Raw genomic sequence first — 16,681 nt, forward strand, 5'->3', positions numbered from 1 at the left:
TAAAAATGGATTAAACTGACTTATGAGCTCATGCAACTCTGAAAAATTCCCATTCTGCAGTGAACCAATTTTTTTCATCTGTTCCTTGAAAAGCCAAGCCACGTTCAACTAATGTACGAATAACAGCTATTACACGCTCCAAGACATGTTCCCAGTAATTGCACTCTTCTTTAATTTGTTTCTCCAATTTGTCGCAAGCCTAAACCTTGTTTGCGAGATAAGTATGTCAGCATTGAGTCTCGGTGAGTAATGTTTCTTTAATGATGATCATTTACAATAGTATTTCGCCAGTCACTGAACCCTTCTCTTTCAACAAAACGCGAGGAAAAGTTAGGGGGGCACAAAGTTTACAAACAAAGCAGGAAACTGACCCTGTTGATGGTGTAAACAATAACCACTCTCTCTTGTATTGCTCACTATTGGCTTTTACCCCAAAGAAAAGTGTTTGCGAACAGTATCTCGTTGGTTTGCCACTATTAAAAGTCTTGCAAAATTTTCAAAATGGCCCATTATGGTGTTGACAGTCAGTGGGTCCAAAAGCAATCCAATAAGCCACATCATCAGCAGAGAAATCGAGCCACAACCCTGGATCTTTTGCTTAAGTTTCTTCATATTTTGAACACTGAAGCATTTTATCACAGTCCAGTAGATTTTCATTTTCAGCAATTATTTCAACTTCAGACTGTCTTGTAGAGCAACTTGCATCAACATTAGCACTAGAGATATCAGGAGAATTTACAGGCAAAGTGAGACTTGTGCCAGCTTGTGATACCTTAACGTCATCATGATATTCTGACCTTGAAGTGGACAAAGTAGTACTTGAAAATGTGGAGCATGGTTCATCTTCAATCTTGTTAGAGTCAGATACAGTACAAGTGACTTCTGACGGCAGAGATGGGTTTTGATTTGGAAGATCATATTGTGTAAGTTGAGTGAAAAAAATTAGCTTTCCAGTCTTGGCCACTAAATCCAAAGCCTTTTGTTGTTGTTTTTTTGCCAGTTTTCTCTTTTGTGCACCATTTAATTGAACACGTTTCATCTTTCATTGTGAAAAATACAGAAACAAAAATAAAGAAAAACAAAATAATATCGATCATTTATAATTATAATGATTCGAAAAACATTGAAATTCATAAAGAAAAAAGTTGGTAAGACAGTCAAACTAAAATCTAGGTCTACATTTAGACAAAGATTATCAGAAAGTCATCCCAGAATCTTGGTCCATCAGCACATAAACATGAACTCATAAAAACCTTTATTGATTTACTGCATTCTGATTGGTTGAAAACCATTCGAGACTGACTTCAATCGATTTTAGCAAAATTAGTTTTGAGTCATTGCAAAAGTTACATTGAGGTTGTTGCTATGGTAGCTGTATGCAAGAAGCAATGTCAATGGTAACATGCAATTTCATTGTAAGCCAAAAAGTATTCTAAAACAATCTGTAATCAACAACACATACTGTAGTAGCCTATATCCACAGTTATTATTCTGTACTGATACACATACATAACCTATAATCAATTGTAAACTGTCCTGCACATTGAACTACTAAATACAGGGGTTAGGACTAGTCTACAATACCTTCATACTAATCAAATACCTGAAGAATGAGTTGTAACCTCAAGTATGAGCTCAGTTTTGACCTGGATACCTTAGATAAGCCAACAAACTAGGCATATTTCTGAAACTTTATCTGCATGCCTGGATGCGAAGTCAAATTAAAAAAGACGGCCTTAAATTAGGAATATAACCCACTTCATTATTCCAGGCTACAGTAGCGTTTCCAGTGTAGTTACACTAAACTAGTTAAAGTATTTAGGCCTAACGTTATTGTTACTCAGGCTTTGTTTGTTTGTTTGTTTTGGAATTTCGCACAAAGCTACTCGAGGGCTATCTGCGCTAGCCGTCTCTAATTTTGCAGTGTAAGGCTAGAGGGAAGGAACTAGTCATCACCACCCACCGCCAACTCTTGGGCTACTCTTTTACCAACGAATAGTGGGATTGACCGTCACATTATAACGCCCCCACGGCTGGAAGGGCGAGCATGTTTGGCGCGACTCGGGCGCGAACCCGCGACCCTCAGATTACGAAGCGCACGCCTTAACGCGCTAGGCCATGCCAGGCCCCATTTACTCAGGCCTAACACAAATACATTGCAACTGAGGCCACTAACGTTAAGCCTAGTACTCAGTACTAACCTTGCTCAATAAACTTTTCAGACAATCCTAAATTGATTTTGTTGATTTGTCGGTTCTTTACAGTATCTTTGTATGACCTCGGTGCCACAGTACTGGACTACTAGTAGTACTGTAGTATAGTGTATAAGGCATACAAAACAACGTTAAGAATCATATGGTCGTACTTGTCGACGTTTACGCAATTTGACCTAAAAGGTCGAATTACCGCTTTTAGACTGCTCTAATCAGTCAACTGTTTTCCCAGCTTTTCAGAAATGAAATAGAATACATACTGATCTGAATTTATAGTTGCAAAATAGTTGAATTACACCTACAACTTTGTCGTTTTTGTCTCGGATTGTTCCTTCGTCTTATAAAATGTATCACCAGGTGGCCGAGTCGGGACATTGTGACGTCAGGATAAGATCAAGGAAAAAGTAAGAAGAATATAATTGTGATCTCCATTTTTGGATTTAAAAATAGTATATTTGACAAAATTTTGTTGGCTATATATAAATGGAGATACAAACAAGGGTTCACCCTTGTATTTATCCCCTAAGAAAATCTCAGCTTCAGATCTGTTTATATTATTACATAATCTCAAGGGAATACATACATGCCCAAATACTCTTATAGGTTGCATGTAATATATGAACGGAGCATTGTTACAGTGGAATTCCTTTCTAAATTTTTCTTGGTATGATAAATTTCAAAACATGTACTTACACACAAAGGATGTTTTTTTACAGCAGCATTTTGAAGCCAAAAACATTAAGGTTCAGAAAAGCTTCAGTGAGAAACACACTTATAAAAATATTACAAAACACACATGAATAATGCAATACTAACGCAAATAAAGCTAAAACACGAAGCAATAATCCAAATATAACGTACAAAAATAGAAGCCGAAAAAATATATAACTAGCCACGTCTCTGTACACTTCTGTCACCATTTCGTTTGATTTATGTTTCTGTGGTATTATACTCTTATTTTTCTGTAGATGTAACTGAATAAATCAGTAAAAAGTTAAACAAAACAGTTCCACTGCTTATAATTTATAAATAACCACAACAGAAGGAATGATTGAGAAAAATATTTCATCTTCTTGTTCAGACATCATAACATATGATGATCTTTAACCTGAAGTTTTATCAACATTTTGTTCTGCTCTTTATAGTAATCTTTCGCAAATCAATGACTTCTTACTTTAGATACATAGTTTAGTACTTTCTTGAAACTTTAGTCACTCACAGAGCCAAAATAAAACGTTTTTTAACAATGCAGATTAAAGTCGAACATGGCAGATAAGGACAATTACACAAAAATCGACTAAAGTTGAGTTAAGGGCATGATAGCTAGGGAGAAAACTCTGTGGTGTCCCCTTTCCTTGGCGCCCTAAGCACGTGCTTATTTTGCTTAATGGCTAATGCAGGGTGCGTAACAACCTGATATTAGTTAAGCTTTTAATAAAGGCTTTATTAATTTTGTTTGTTTGTTTATTTTTGAATTTCGTGCATAGCTCGACGACGATTAGCCGTTCCAAATTTAGCAGTGTAAGACTAGAGGGAATGCAACTAATGATCACATCTCACCACCAGCTTTTGAACTACTCTTTTTACCAAAGAATGGTATAATGTCACCGCCGCATGCATGTTTGGCGTAACGGGAATTCGAACGTGAGACTCTCGGATTATGAGTGGAGCTCCCTAATCACTTGGCCATGCCGGCCACTCTTTATTAAATACGGCCTGTAACCCATAAAAAAGTGAATTAAAATAGTAACTTTGTATGTTCTTTGCTTTAGTTTAGTTAGGGCTGAACTTTACCGTACTTAATACTATCAAGAAAAAACTTATAATTTTTTCTACAACCTAACGTTAAATTTTTTTAAAGAACTTTATAAGTTTTTAATATGTCGCTGTATAAAACACCTTCTGAAATATATTTATGTCCGCCTGTCGAAATGCAGTGTAAACACATGCGCATTTAAACAGTAAGATGTGCGCACGTTTTCAGTTCACACAAGAACTGGGTATTTTTATAATAAATAAATCAGTTTCTAAATCAGTATGATAAAGACAAAAAATTCATATATCATTAAACATGTTTATGGATGATAATAGGGTCGACCATTTGTTATTCTTTAACATTATTTAGTATTGTTCTGTCAGCCTTCAGCAAATTGTTGCGAGTTTTGTAATAAAACCTGCGCAATATTATTAAACCTCATAATTGTGTGTTGTGTAAGGTAGTTCATCAGTATATTTGACTATCTAACAAATAAGAGCGGTTCTATAGCCTTTCACACCTAATCGTTTTTATGTATTTGTGTCTTGTATGGAGCTCCATAATATTCTACATGCATAGGAGGGCTGTTCAAAAAATACGCGGACTGTTTGAATTGCGCGGCTCTAGTTGGTTCCAGGGGAATCCGCTTGGTTTCGCTAGGTTCGCACAGATCAGCTGATTACGACGCCATTTCCCGATTGCAGATATCTTCATTTGTGTATAAGCTACGCGGTTTTAAGTGAAGTGCGATTTTTTCGTTTGGCGGATTTCAGAATGAATGACCTGAAGGAGCAACGACTTGCTGTGAAATTTTGTGTTAAACTTGGAAAATCTGCGACTGAAACTTTTGCTATGCTTAACACGGCTTACGGTGATGTTGCTATGAAGCGTACGGCATGTTTCAAGTAACATGAACGTTTTAAGGATAGTCGACAGTCCATTGAAGATGATGAGCGTCCTGGACGTCCTTCCACGTCAACTGACCACCCACACGTCGACAAAATCAACACCCTGGTGCGGGCAAATCGACGTCTGACTGTCAGGGAGCTTGCTGAAGAGTGTGGGATATCAGTTGGATCTTGTTACGAGATTTTGACCGAAAAATTGAAGATGCACCGCGTTGCTGCGAAATTCAGCCCTCAGAACTCGTGAGTTTTTGGCCAAACACTCGATCACTGTTCTTCCCCACCCCCCATACTCACCTGACCTTGCTCCTTACGATTTTTTCTTGTTCCCCAAACTCAAAACACCCTTGAAAGGAAGAAGATTTGAGACGATTCCCGATATTAAGGCAAATGCGACGAAGGAGCTGGAGGACATTACAAAAGAAGCGTACCAGGACTGTTTCAACAAGTGGAAACACCGTTGGGATAAGTGTGTGCGTTGGGGAGGAGAGTACTTTGAACTGTAACTTCTAAATAAAGTACATTTTGTTTTATGACGTCAGTCCGCGTATTTTTTGAACAGCCCTCGTATCTATACAGCTGCGTGCAGGCCATGAATATAAATTAATTCTTATATGGAAGATATGGCACATGTATCATAGCGATTATTAACTTATTGTTGTTACTGTACTGATGTCGCTGTCATATGTATAAATAAGGCTCCTGCCTTTCCGCACATGACATGCACTGCTGACAAGAACACTCTTGTTTTTTACCATTGATCGATTTCTGCCATGTAACACAAACATTTAGGCTATCTTCTACAACAGATATCTTTAAGTCTTAATTTAAAAGATAGCACTAAGCCAACTTTTTATTACCAGTGGCAGCTGATAATAAGTGTCGAATTATAGCCAACACTGCGATATTGTTAATTGTATAGAACCTGCAGATAAAGTAGCCAGGGCCCGACATGGCCAAGGGTGTTAAGGCGTTCGACTCGTAATCCAAGGGTTGCAGGTTCGAATCTCGGTCGCACCAAACATGCTCGCCCTCCCAGCCGTGGGGGCGTTATAATAAATGACGATCAATCCCACTATTCGTTGGTAAAAGAGTAGCCCAAGAGTTGGCGGTGGGTGGTGATGATTAGTTGCCTTCTCTCTAGTGTTACACCGCTAAATTAGGGACGGCTAGCGCAGATAACCCTCGAGTCGCTTTGCGCGAAATTAAAAAAAACAAAAAACAAAAAAAACAATAAAGTAGCCATCCATGAGGCTGACCATAAGGAGTAGCAAGAGTCATGCAAACTGGAGAAGACGAAAATGAGACAGAAATTTTGTAGCTATATAACGTATATATATAATAATTAATTTCAGATAAATTATACACAAGCGACGGTTTACCAGAGTTTAGAATTGCTACAGTGGAAGAAGGTCGTAGAAGTTTTACCACCCAAACACCATCATAAATGTAGGAGGGAAGGTTTATTAATATAATCAATTATTAATTATCACGTTTTCAACATTATGGAGTGTACGGAATATCGCTGTAAGTGGAAATCTGGTCAGCTATAGCAAAGCAGCAACCTGTTAATAGCCTTACTATGGCCAGAAGAGAGAAAGAGGAGGAAGGAGTGAAAATATTGCAAGTATAAGAAATACTATAAATGCTTATATATAAACATATTCTATTGCTTTATGTTGCTTTTGTTTGTTTGTTTGTTTGTTTTTGAATTTTGCCGTCTCTAATTTAACAGTGTAACATTAGAGGGAAGGCAGCTAGTCATCTCCATCCACCACTAACTGTTGAGCTATTCTTTTACAAATGAACAGCGGAACTGATCGCCATATTATTGTAACGTGGTCGTAGGTTGATTTCCAGACAGGCCGAGTGGGTTGTTTAGGCTTAGCCGTTGGAGTTTCGACTAATGCAGTCGACTGACACATGAAATATTTATTTGAAGTAAGGATGCAGTGGGCGAATGGAGTCACTAGCTTGAGGGTTTACAGTTAAAACAAAGAGACTCGAGACTATGACTTCCAATAACATTTTTTATTTAAACTATCCAACACTTAATATTTACACACACGTATATATATACGTCTTCAAGCGATCAAAATTTCTTTTCTGTTTACGAACTTCCAAGTTAGTTAGTTAATCATTCACTTGAAACAATAGCCAATACTGTACCGTCGGTCCACTATCAAAGTTTCTTCCTGGTTCATTATCCAAGTTTCATATCACCTTTTAACCCTGATAGCGTATATTTGTTCCAATCTAAACACATAGAGAAAGTTTATCAACGGCTTTATCTGAATTTTTGTCTTAAATAATTCTTCTGTTGTCCTTGATAGTGTCAATTCTTTATAAGCTAGATATCGATTGATCATACGGCGACAAGTTTCTTGGAGCTGTCATTGTTCTATAAACATCATCGCTTTATTAACATATTTTCTTATACTTTATTACTTCCTGCTTATTAAAATGATTATTCGAGGTATCCTGATATCTAGCGATGCCTCACTCCTAAATTTTTTTTTAAATTTTTCATAAATATATCATCCCCATAGCTCTTCGTTTCCATCCTTCCATTTACACATCGGTCATCATTTACTATTCTTTCACTAAGAGTATGTCGGTTTGTTTTGTTTGTTTTTTTGAATTTCGCACAAAGCTACTCGAGGGCTATCTGCGCTAGCCGTCTCTAATTTTGCAGTGTAAGGCTAGAGGGAAGGAACTAGTCATCACCACCCACCGCCAACTCTTGGGCAACTCTTTTACCAACGAATAGTGGGATTCACCATCACATTATAACGTCTCCACGACTGAAAGGGTGAGCATGTTTGGTGCGACGCGGATGCGAATCCACAACCCTCAGATTACGAGTCGCACGCTTTAACACGCTTGGCCATGCCGGGCCTAGTATGTCGGTTATACGTCATCTAGGTTATACATCATTTAACTAAATATTACTTCATAATACAACCAAAGCAAAATCCGTAAAAAATATAATAAAAAAATAGGAAAGAAATTAGTATTAGTATGTTTATTTATTTATTATTATTATTACATTAAGTTCAGTTTTAACCAACAATGATGTCTTCACGTTTTCTTTTTCTGACTTCCTTGAAATTTTGTTTGAAATGTTGAAATACTGTCTCGTTGCTATTAATAATCCACTCATATAAGGTCGTCGCTTTCCATTTTAAATAATGCTCATGTAGATACGCATCGTAAATACACATTACCGGGTTAATAATGCTCATCCTCTTATATGCTGGACACCCATAGTTCTCCAAATTTATATATGTTACTTTCATTATCTTACTGATTAAGTATCTTTTTCTAAACCCTTCGTACACACTTTATCATAAATTTGACACACGTCCTTACATGTAGTTAAAAGATGAGGAAAATCGCGTTCGTTTTCCTCCCAGGTCAGTCCATGAAGGTAGATGGTACACTAATCTATATGTCTTTGATCTCCTGACTTAATAGTTATTTCGGGATTAGAGATTTATAGCAATAATTATCAGTCCAACTGGTGGAACAGTCCAGAATAGTTAATTCCTTAAGGAAATACTTATTTTCCACTTGGAATCCTTCTATTTCCGCTATAGCTGTCTTGGTTTCCCTGCAATAGAATAATTTTACTTGACTTCAGGTGTCTTTAACACAGCTTTAGCTATGTCTCATTATAGTATATCGGTCACAACCAGTTTTTAAATCACTCGGATTTCGTCACGGACTGAAGACATTATAATCAGTAACGCACTTCACTATTTTTATACACACTTCGCACTTCGATTTGTCACTCAACATTTTTCTGTTCACGTTGTCTTTTTCTTGAATAACACTGTCTTAATGTAATAATATCAGTTTTCTTTTTATCTGCCATTGATTAACTGTTTTGTGGTAATATTTCATCACTTCTCTTGTAATTAATTAATCTTGTTTTTCAGACATTGGTTCTCAAACCTTTCATTTCTGAATTCTTGAACATTCTTTCACATAAATCTTATTAATTTTCCTAATAATTTTGATTTATATATTTATTTTATGATCAGCTAACCTGAGATACCCACTATTCTTCAATTTAATTACCTCAGTTCGATAATCAAACTGGTTAATATTCGATTTAGGGCATACTATGATACGATAAGTTCATCTTTTACATTTAAAAAAAAACAAGTTCCAGGGATCTTTGTTTTATAGAAGTAAAATGGTTAAGGGATAGTTATTCTCTTTTTACATAATTCAACTATCTTATCTTTAATTCCTGCAAATATTGCACAACTACAAGTAATAATGGGTACAAAATAAATTCCTGAACTAGGGTTACGTACTGTAATGGGTCCTATACACTTTAGCATATATTCTTCTCTCATTTCCATATAAGTACGCTGATCACTTGACACTGTAAGGTATGGGTTGTTATTTTCTACAGTTAGAGCCAATAAGTGGTTTAAGGGTACGATTATATACATTTTAAACATTCTGTCAGTTGCTTTCAAAGGTGTCTCTGTAAACATTCTTAGCGTATCCTTCACTGTGGCGTAAATCAGCCCATATATAATAGATGTAAATCTCTTCATCATGTGTAGGAATTACAAATTGAAGTGTGGAGGTAATTTTTCTTTGAATTTCATTTAACACTTTCTCTAAGTTACTTGGAGGTATAAAGTGTGAACTCAACTTTTTGTCTGTAGTTACAAACAACGCTTGCACTAATTTAGCTAACTTGGTCCTACTATTTCCAACTATAGAGTAATTGTTGTAAATTATTGTTAATTCTAACATTGAAAACTAAGATTTCAATTCTGTCTTATGAAGCTAAGTCGCATTAAACCTGGGCAAAATACAAGTTATTACATTCTACCGATGCTTTAGGAAGAAAAAGCTGATCCAAATAAAAATACATTTGCTAAGCTCCAATATCATATTCACTACATATATAAAAATTTCTCTACATCACTTTAAATCGATCACTAAACTGGACAGATCACTTTGGTAACATTTGTGAATCTGCAAATCAACGTAACATAATCCTTAAGAAAATCGGAGGCATTCACAAAGGATGCTTGCCTGGTTCCATATTTACAAATCATATATCAGACTACTTACCTTATATGGCTGTATGGTTACATGGAATATGTCCAATAAATTAATGCAGAAGCTTGAAGCTTTACAATATCAAGTAATCCGTACATCTTTCTGGCTACCAAGGTACATCTTACCAAGTTACATAGATTCACTAGATACACTACCTAGTCTAAGAGAAAAAAGTTCATAATTTGCAAAAAGACATTATCAAACAGTTAGTACAGGTAACACGTTAACACAACAATTTTCAACATTAGCAGAAACACCTGAAACATGGCGCACCCACCAATCTCCATACTATATTTGCTTTCTATCTTTCATTTCAGATGCATAGCTCAGACACAATCCAGAAAGATAATTCGGCGCCTGGATACTGAAAGTGCGTTTTTGTCGGGGTGCTCTAGTTTTTTCTCCCAAAACAAAATTTTAAATATAGAATATATAGATTCACAACCGTTTATTTTACAACACTCCACAGCCCTTTCGCGCTCGATCGCCGTCCTCAGTTCTTTTCGTTTTTTGCTTGCTTCACGGAGAAGGTATCAGTACTATACAGAAGCCAAGAAAGTTTATATATATTTTTCACTTTAAATATATTTTTATTTTTATTTTTAGTTCATTATACATATATATATTTAATTATTATCATTTTTAAACATTTAAATATTTCTACCTATACCCTTTATTTTATTTATATATTTTTCTATTTTTATTTTTGTATTTACTTATTATTATTATTTTATACTATTGTATTTTATTTTTATTTCTTCTCTCGATCTCTTTCATACAAGACTAAAGCCTTTCGTGGGTGGGGGGGAGAAAAGAAGGCGTTTTCTAAACTCTTTCGGTTGCGTTAAATCTCAAGCCATTGGCTTGGTTTTGAGCTTTGAAATAAACTAGTTATTAAGTCATCCCGTAAGTATTGTAATTTGTAACACTAAAATTTAAAAGAAGTAAAAAGAACTCAAATAACAACTTTAATCAATTATGTATTTTACATCACTTTCAATAACAGTCTACCAAGTCTCAAAATATTTTCAGTACCACGCTTATAAAAATCAGGTGACAATAAAAGGTACAAAGGCCATTTTTAACACATCCATAGAAGTAAACTGTATTTTTCATTCATATGATGTTGCAAGCTTCTGAAAAGATAGTAATCTCAAGGAGCAAGATCAGGAGAATAAGGAGGACGGGGAAATTTCTCCCAGGCAAGCGCTTCCATTTTTCTGGAAGTGATCCTAGCGGTGTGAGGACGTGCATTGTCAAGACGGAAAACAACTTCTTTCCGATTTATCAAAACAGGTTTTTTTTTTTTAATGAAGTGTTCAGTCGAGCCAGTTGCTTACAGTATCTCTCAGCAGTGATTGTCTGATTTGGTTATAACAACTCAAAGTGTATTACAACACTTTTATCCGACTAAACACTAAATGAAGCCTTCCTGAGGTGCAGGTTCGCTTTTGACTGTAGTGTAGCTGGCTCTCCTGAATTAACCCACTGTCGGCGGCACTTAACATTTTAATAAAGTGTCCATTTCTCATCTTCATCACTAGGGTGCTCCAAACAAAGCTTGAAGATCATGAGAGTGAAGAGATGTTTACTCGTTCTCTCAAATTATCAACTGACAACTCATGTGGTACTCATTTTCCCAACTTTGAAACTCTACCAAGTTGTTGCAAATGTCGAAGGACAGTGGAAGGAGATGAATTGAGTTTCTGGGTTAATTCTTTAACAGTTACAGCTAGAAGCAGGTCATTATCAAATTCAACACGGCGCCCAGTGCCAGCTACATCTGTCAAATTGCAGTCAACACTTCTGAACTTATTCAACCATCTTTGACACTTCCTCATATTTAGGATGTCATTGACGTACACCTCTTGAATGCTAAGCGTAGCTTCGGTAGCACTTTTTCTTTTTCTGGACTCATAAAATATCATATGCCTTATTTGCTCCTCTGACACCTTCATGATAATTGGAGCTTCTAAAATAAATAAAAATATTAAAGAAACTGACTGGCTTACAATTAATGCTATCAAGTCATCTCATATAACTTAACACTCCTACGAAAAGACGTTTCTAGTCCTGATTTCTCCAAGCCCGTTCCCCTGGCAGTGGTTTCGCTAGATAGTAGATAGGGACAGTGGGAATCTCGTTAATCCATTCATTAATGGATTTAAATGGCAATTTCATTTAAATACAAAATTATTAGCCTAATATTAATAACCTTTCAAGTTGCTCTGGGGCCTATTAGGCCCCACTTTTCGTAGGAGTGTTAAATGACTTTGAGACTAACTTCATTTAACAAAGAAATATGCATTTAAACTTATCTTATCCTGAAAACGACATTACTTCTGGGATGACCTGATACTATCAAGAATGAAAAGAAACGTACATAATAGACATTACCTACTACAGATAACGAAGAAATAAACTAAACAGAACAAGGCAATCTCAAAGGTTCTGTGGATCACTTATTGCTGTTATTACAGGATGGAAGATAAACAAACTTTTTTTTTAACAGATAAATAGAAAAAGCAGTTAAAATGACATGCTTGCGTTTCAAAATGCCTTCGAAAGTGCAAGCAATTTTCTGGAAATTTTACTTTCCACAGCATGTTATAACTAATAGCTTTGATGCCACTAGTGAGATATCTTGTGTAACAGATCCATGGCCTCAGTTCAGTAGCACAGCAGCATGTCTGCGAACTCAGACCGCGAGACACGAGATTTCGATACTTGTGATGGGCAGAGCACAGATTGGCCATTGTGTAACTTTGTGCTTAATTTTAAACGAACAAACAAATCCATACAATGTTATTTGATTTAATTTAAAAATACAGTAGAAAGTACATATTTTTCTCCTAGGTTTAATTTCGGTTTTTTGCTTTTCATAGCTATAATGGTTTGGAAAGAAGGCAGGAATGTTTAACTAACTTCAGCTTACTGGTACTTTTACGTTGAACGTTAGGTATTGTGAGATATTGTCAAAATGAAGCTTCCATAAAGTTCAAATATACTACATTCATTTTAATAGAAGTATTGTCGGAAAAATGGTTAAATTTGCTGATGATACAAAGTTTATTTTGATCAGGCTGTTTGCAATTGGGATAACAGTTTGTTTTTACAAAGAATAATTGGTTGCTTAGTTGGACAACCATATTGTAGGTGACATTTACATTTCATGAATCTGTGAATATTTTCTTTTCTTTTTTTTACGGGTTGGTGACATTGGCAGTGATTTTCATGGATAGCCTTGAATGTTAAAGGATCAAATGATTCTCTGTGATGCATGTATTGTGTAATTTATATTATAATTACAGACATACCTAAAGGAGACTATCCTTTTTATTTAAACTACATTTTATTTTGATGAAATACACCAGTTCCGCACTTATAACTAAAAAACTTAAGTACGACTACTACTAGTTTTATTTTGTGGTTAATTATTTCTGAAATACTTTTGACAAATTGTCATATATAAGATTAATTAGGTACTTGAGTAGTAAATAAAATTATCTTCGTGAGTGAGAAGAAAGAGGGAAGGATTATAATAAATGGAGTTCATTCAAACTGGAGGTGAGTTACAAGTGAGGTACCTCAAGATTTGTAATGGGACCCTTGATCATTTTAATATACATTAATGTTATTGATAATGATAAGAGAATGGTTTACATAAATAGTCAACTTCAATGATGATATTAAAGCTTTTGGTATAGTTAACTGTGAGAAGGTTGCTGTTTTATAGAGGGATTTGGATCAGTTGGAAAACTGGGTAAATAGGTTTAAGATATCTTTTACTTATACTAAAAAAAGTAATGCATGTGGGCTATTTTAATTGAAATTGTAAAATTTCCACCTTGGTGCAAAGTAGCTTGATAATGTTATAGAAAAGAAAAAAGGTCATAGTAGTTTGATCAATCAATTTTTTTAAGCTATCAGACAGTGTGTGTTAATTGTTGCCCTTTGGAAAACAAACAAGTTGTGGTTTATATGTACAGGAATATTATTTATAAAGGTGGTTAATTCTAGGTTAACCCACTCTTTTAGTGAAATTAGCTAGCAAGAATGTGCAATGTTTTCAGGTTAGAGGAAAATGTAGAGGCCATATTAATTAATTATAGTTTCTGAGTGTGAGAAAGAAAAGTGCAAATTGTGGGAATAACACCAGGGCTTGGAGAGGAACAGTAGCTTTTACACAAAAATGTTTCAATAAATGAGCAAGAATTTTAGTAAGATAAAAATGGTAATGTGGCAAGAAGATTTGATAATAATGCGTTTAAATTTTTTAGCTATGGAACAAGAATTAATTAACACTAACACATTTCTACCTTAGCTAATGAAGAAGATGGTGTTGAAACAGAGAAAGAAAAGAGTTTGGACAGGAAGAGATGACAGTACCAAGTTTAAAAAGAGGCTATAGTAAAGTTGTAGGTAATTCCTTTATGAAGTCTATAGGTTAAAAATGAATATTATGCTATTAAGGTCAGACAACTGACAGAAAAGCAGGATAGTAACTGTGCTAACAGTGATGAAATGTTTTGCATATAGGGCTAATGATGTAGTGAATGTAAGGGTAGAGAAGTTAATTGATAAGTACAGGGAACTGATAAAGGTTTTTTTAATTGCTGAATAATAAAGGCTGTTGTGTAAAGACTATCAAGTTGTTTGGTTTGACTTGTGAGATAAGTTTGATAGAAAAAGGAAGTTTTTGGAAATTGATGGTTTACATTTAAATGTTATACATGATCATATCTCACTGTTAGAGATGAAATATTGTATAGATATGTATGTCACAGATTGTTTCAGAACTTGTAGTATTTGTTAATTAAGTGGATCCCTCTTAAAAAGCAAGTAAATCCAGAATATATTAGATATAATGAAAAGTGTAATGTTGGAACAAAAATCAGAAATAGTTTTAAGGGTAGGGTAGATTGTGTTGTTGTTATACTGTGGAAGCATTGGAAGTAAAATAGATGACCCTAAAGTACTCATTGGAATGAAAAATTTTGATATTGTGGGAACAACTGAGACTTCGTCAGATGTAGACAGTTTTGAGACAATTAATTAGAAACCTCACAATAAGATTGAGATTATGGATATTAATAAGGTTTTGATTATGGGAATTTTAATTTCAGACATATAGATTGGTATATTTTTGGGTCAGACTGAGAAAATTGTGTTTTTAGAAACCTGTTAGGATGGTTTTCTTTATTGATTAGCCATAGAACTTACTACAGAAGATGACACTCTCAATTTATCATTGACATCTAATATGAGAACGTTTGAAAAGGTAGATATGGCAAATTACTGGGTGTAAGCAATGATTACTCTGTCAGATTTGATGTTTTACTGCATAAAAAAGGTAGGGAATAATAAGATTTGCATTACAGATTTCATTCAAAATAGACATGCATTTATAAAAAGAGATGTAATTCACCAAAGGTATTATGGATAAAAAAAAAAAAACAGAAGAAATTTAAGATGTTACAAGGAATGAAGTTAGCACTATTTCTTCCTTTAGATTCAGTCAACTATTGGTACATTTATTATATGCATGTAATGTATAGTTTATGCAGTTATTGTGTCTAAGCTTAACCTACTGTATATAATTGAACACTAACGTAATGTTTTACAAGATATTTATTATTCATCTACATGTGACCAAGTGTTGTATTAAATATTGTAAATGTGACACATAGCTGATCTGTGATATAAAAATAATTCAGAGGCAAATTAAGAGTCATTTATTCTTGGTAGTTTTTTTGTTTTATTTTCGTTAGTGGCAATCTACTAGAACCTGACTTGATTTGCTATTTAGGCTAATGACACTTACTGAGTATTTGTGAAATATCATGCATAACCCATCTTTGTGTTAATAAACAGCTCCCAAAATTACTTGTGTCTTTATTGAACTAGTCAAGGCTATTTTAGACTATATTGTCACTGTGTGACAGAACTAGATTGTCATAAGGTATAAGTTGACTTATATGATGGAAGACTTTGAGCACTGTAGAAGATCCAGAGTTAACCAAACAGGACATTAGGCTTTTAAAAATAGAACATGTAAAGATATTCTTTAAATACAATAAGGATAAGTAGAATGTTAGGATTGAGCCAGGGCTTTGAGAGATGTTAATGTCTGATGTGTGTGAGATGGATGGATTACTAAATCCTCCTACTTGTTCACTTTTTACTAATGAGTATTTAAGTAGTATTTCTGATTTTGGGAAGTTGTTAGAAGGAACCATGATTGATGAAGAAGATGATTGCCTTCTGAGCTTGTTCAAAAATTATTTGGGAGTTTAAAGAATGAACCAGCTTTGAAAGAGGTTAAGGAGTGGATATTCAAGCTTTGTGCTAGCATTTTTTGAAAGTCTTTGAGTAGTGGGCAGGGGTTAAAAGAGGAAAAGATGGTTACTATTACTCAGTCTTCTTTTTATATACTTTTTTAAGAGAGGTGACAAAAATTATCTGTATAATTATAAGCACATTAGTTTTTACATTAGTGCAAAAGGTTTACAAAATTATGATAAACATTTTTTTGCAAAGACATTTAACAAAATCTACAATTTTGTTGGATAGCCAGCATGGTTTCACTAGGGGAAAATCATGTGTTACCAATCCTTTGACATTCTTTCAAAAGATTACTGCTCATGTTTATGAGTGTAAAGTGTGGATTGGACATATATGAATTTTCAGAAAGCATTGGGTAAGATGCTGCATAA

The 16,681-nt window shown here is 34.7% G+C and overlaps 2 protein-coding genes across 2 annotated transcripts in view; one reads left to right on the top strand and one right to left on the bottom strand.

The window, feature by feature from the left end:
- Positions 1-16,681, top strand: part of LOC143239912 (mitochondrial import inner membrane translocase subunit Tim13) — a 364,005-nt gene that overhangs the window by 73,240 nt on the left and 274,084 nt on the right. The gene's annotated exons all lie outside the window — the stretch shown is intronic.
- LOC143236480 (histone-lysine N-methyltransferase SETMAR-like) lies at positions 11,597-11,923 on the bottom strand. Its single transcript, XM_076474766.1, has one exon. It carries the CDS (start codon positions 11,921-11,923, stop codon positions 11,597-11,599), a length of 327 nt encoding a protein of 108 aa, XP_076330881.1.

This window comes from Tachypleus tridentatus, chromosome 13, assembly GCF_004210375.1.
Source record: "Tachypleus tridentatus isolate NWPU-2018 chromosome 13, ASM421037v1, whole genome shotgun sequence".
NCBI classification, from domain to species: domain Eukaryota; kingdom Metazoa; phylum Arthropoda; class Merostomata; order Xiphosura; family Limulidae; genus Tachypleus; species Tachypleus tridentatus.

What these genes read in the sequence shown, in the direction of transcription:
- LOC143236480 (XM_076474766.1), bottom strand. Translation starts at nt 11,923, where the DNA reads ATGAAGGTGTCAGAGGAGCAAATAAGGCATATGATATTTTATGAGTCC.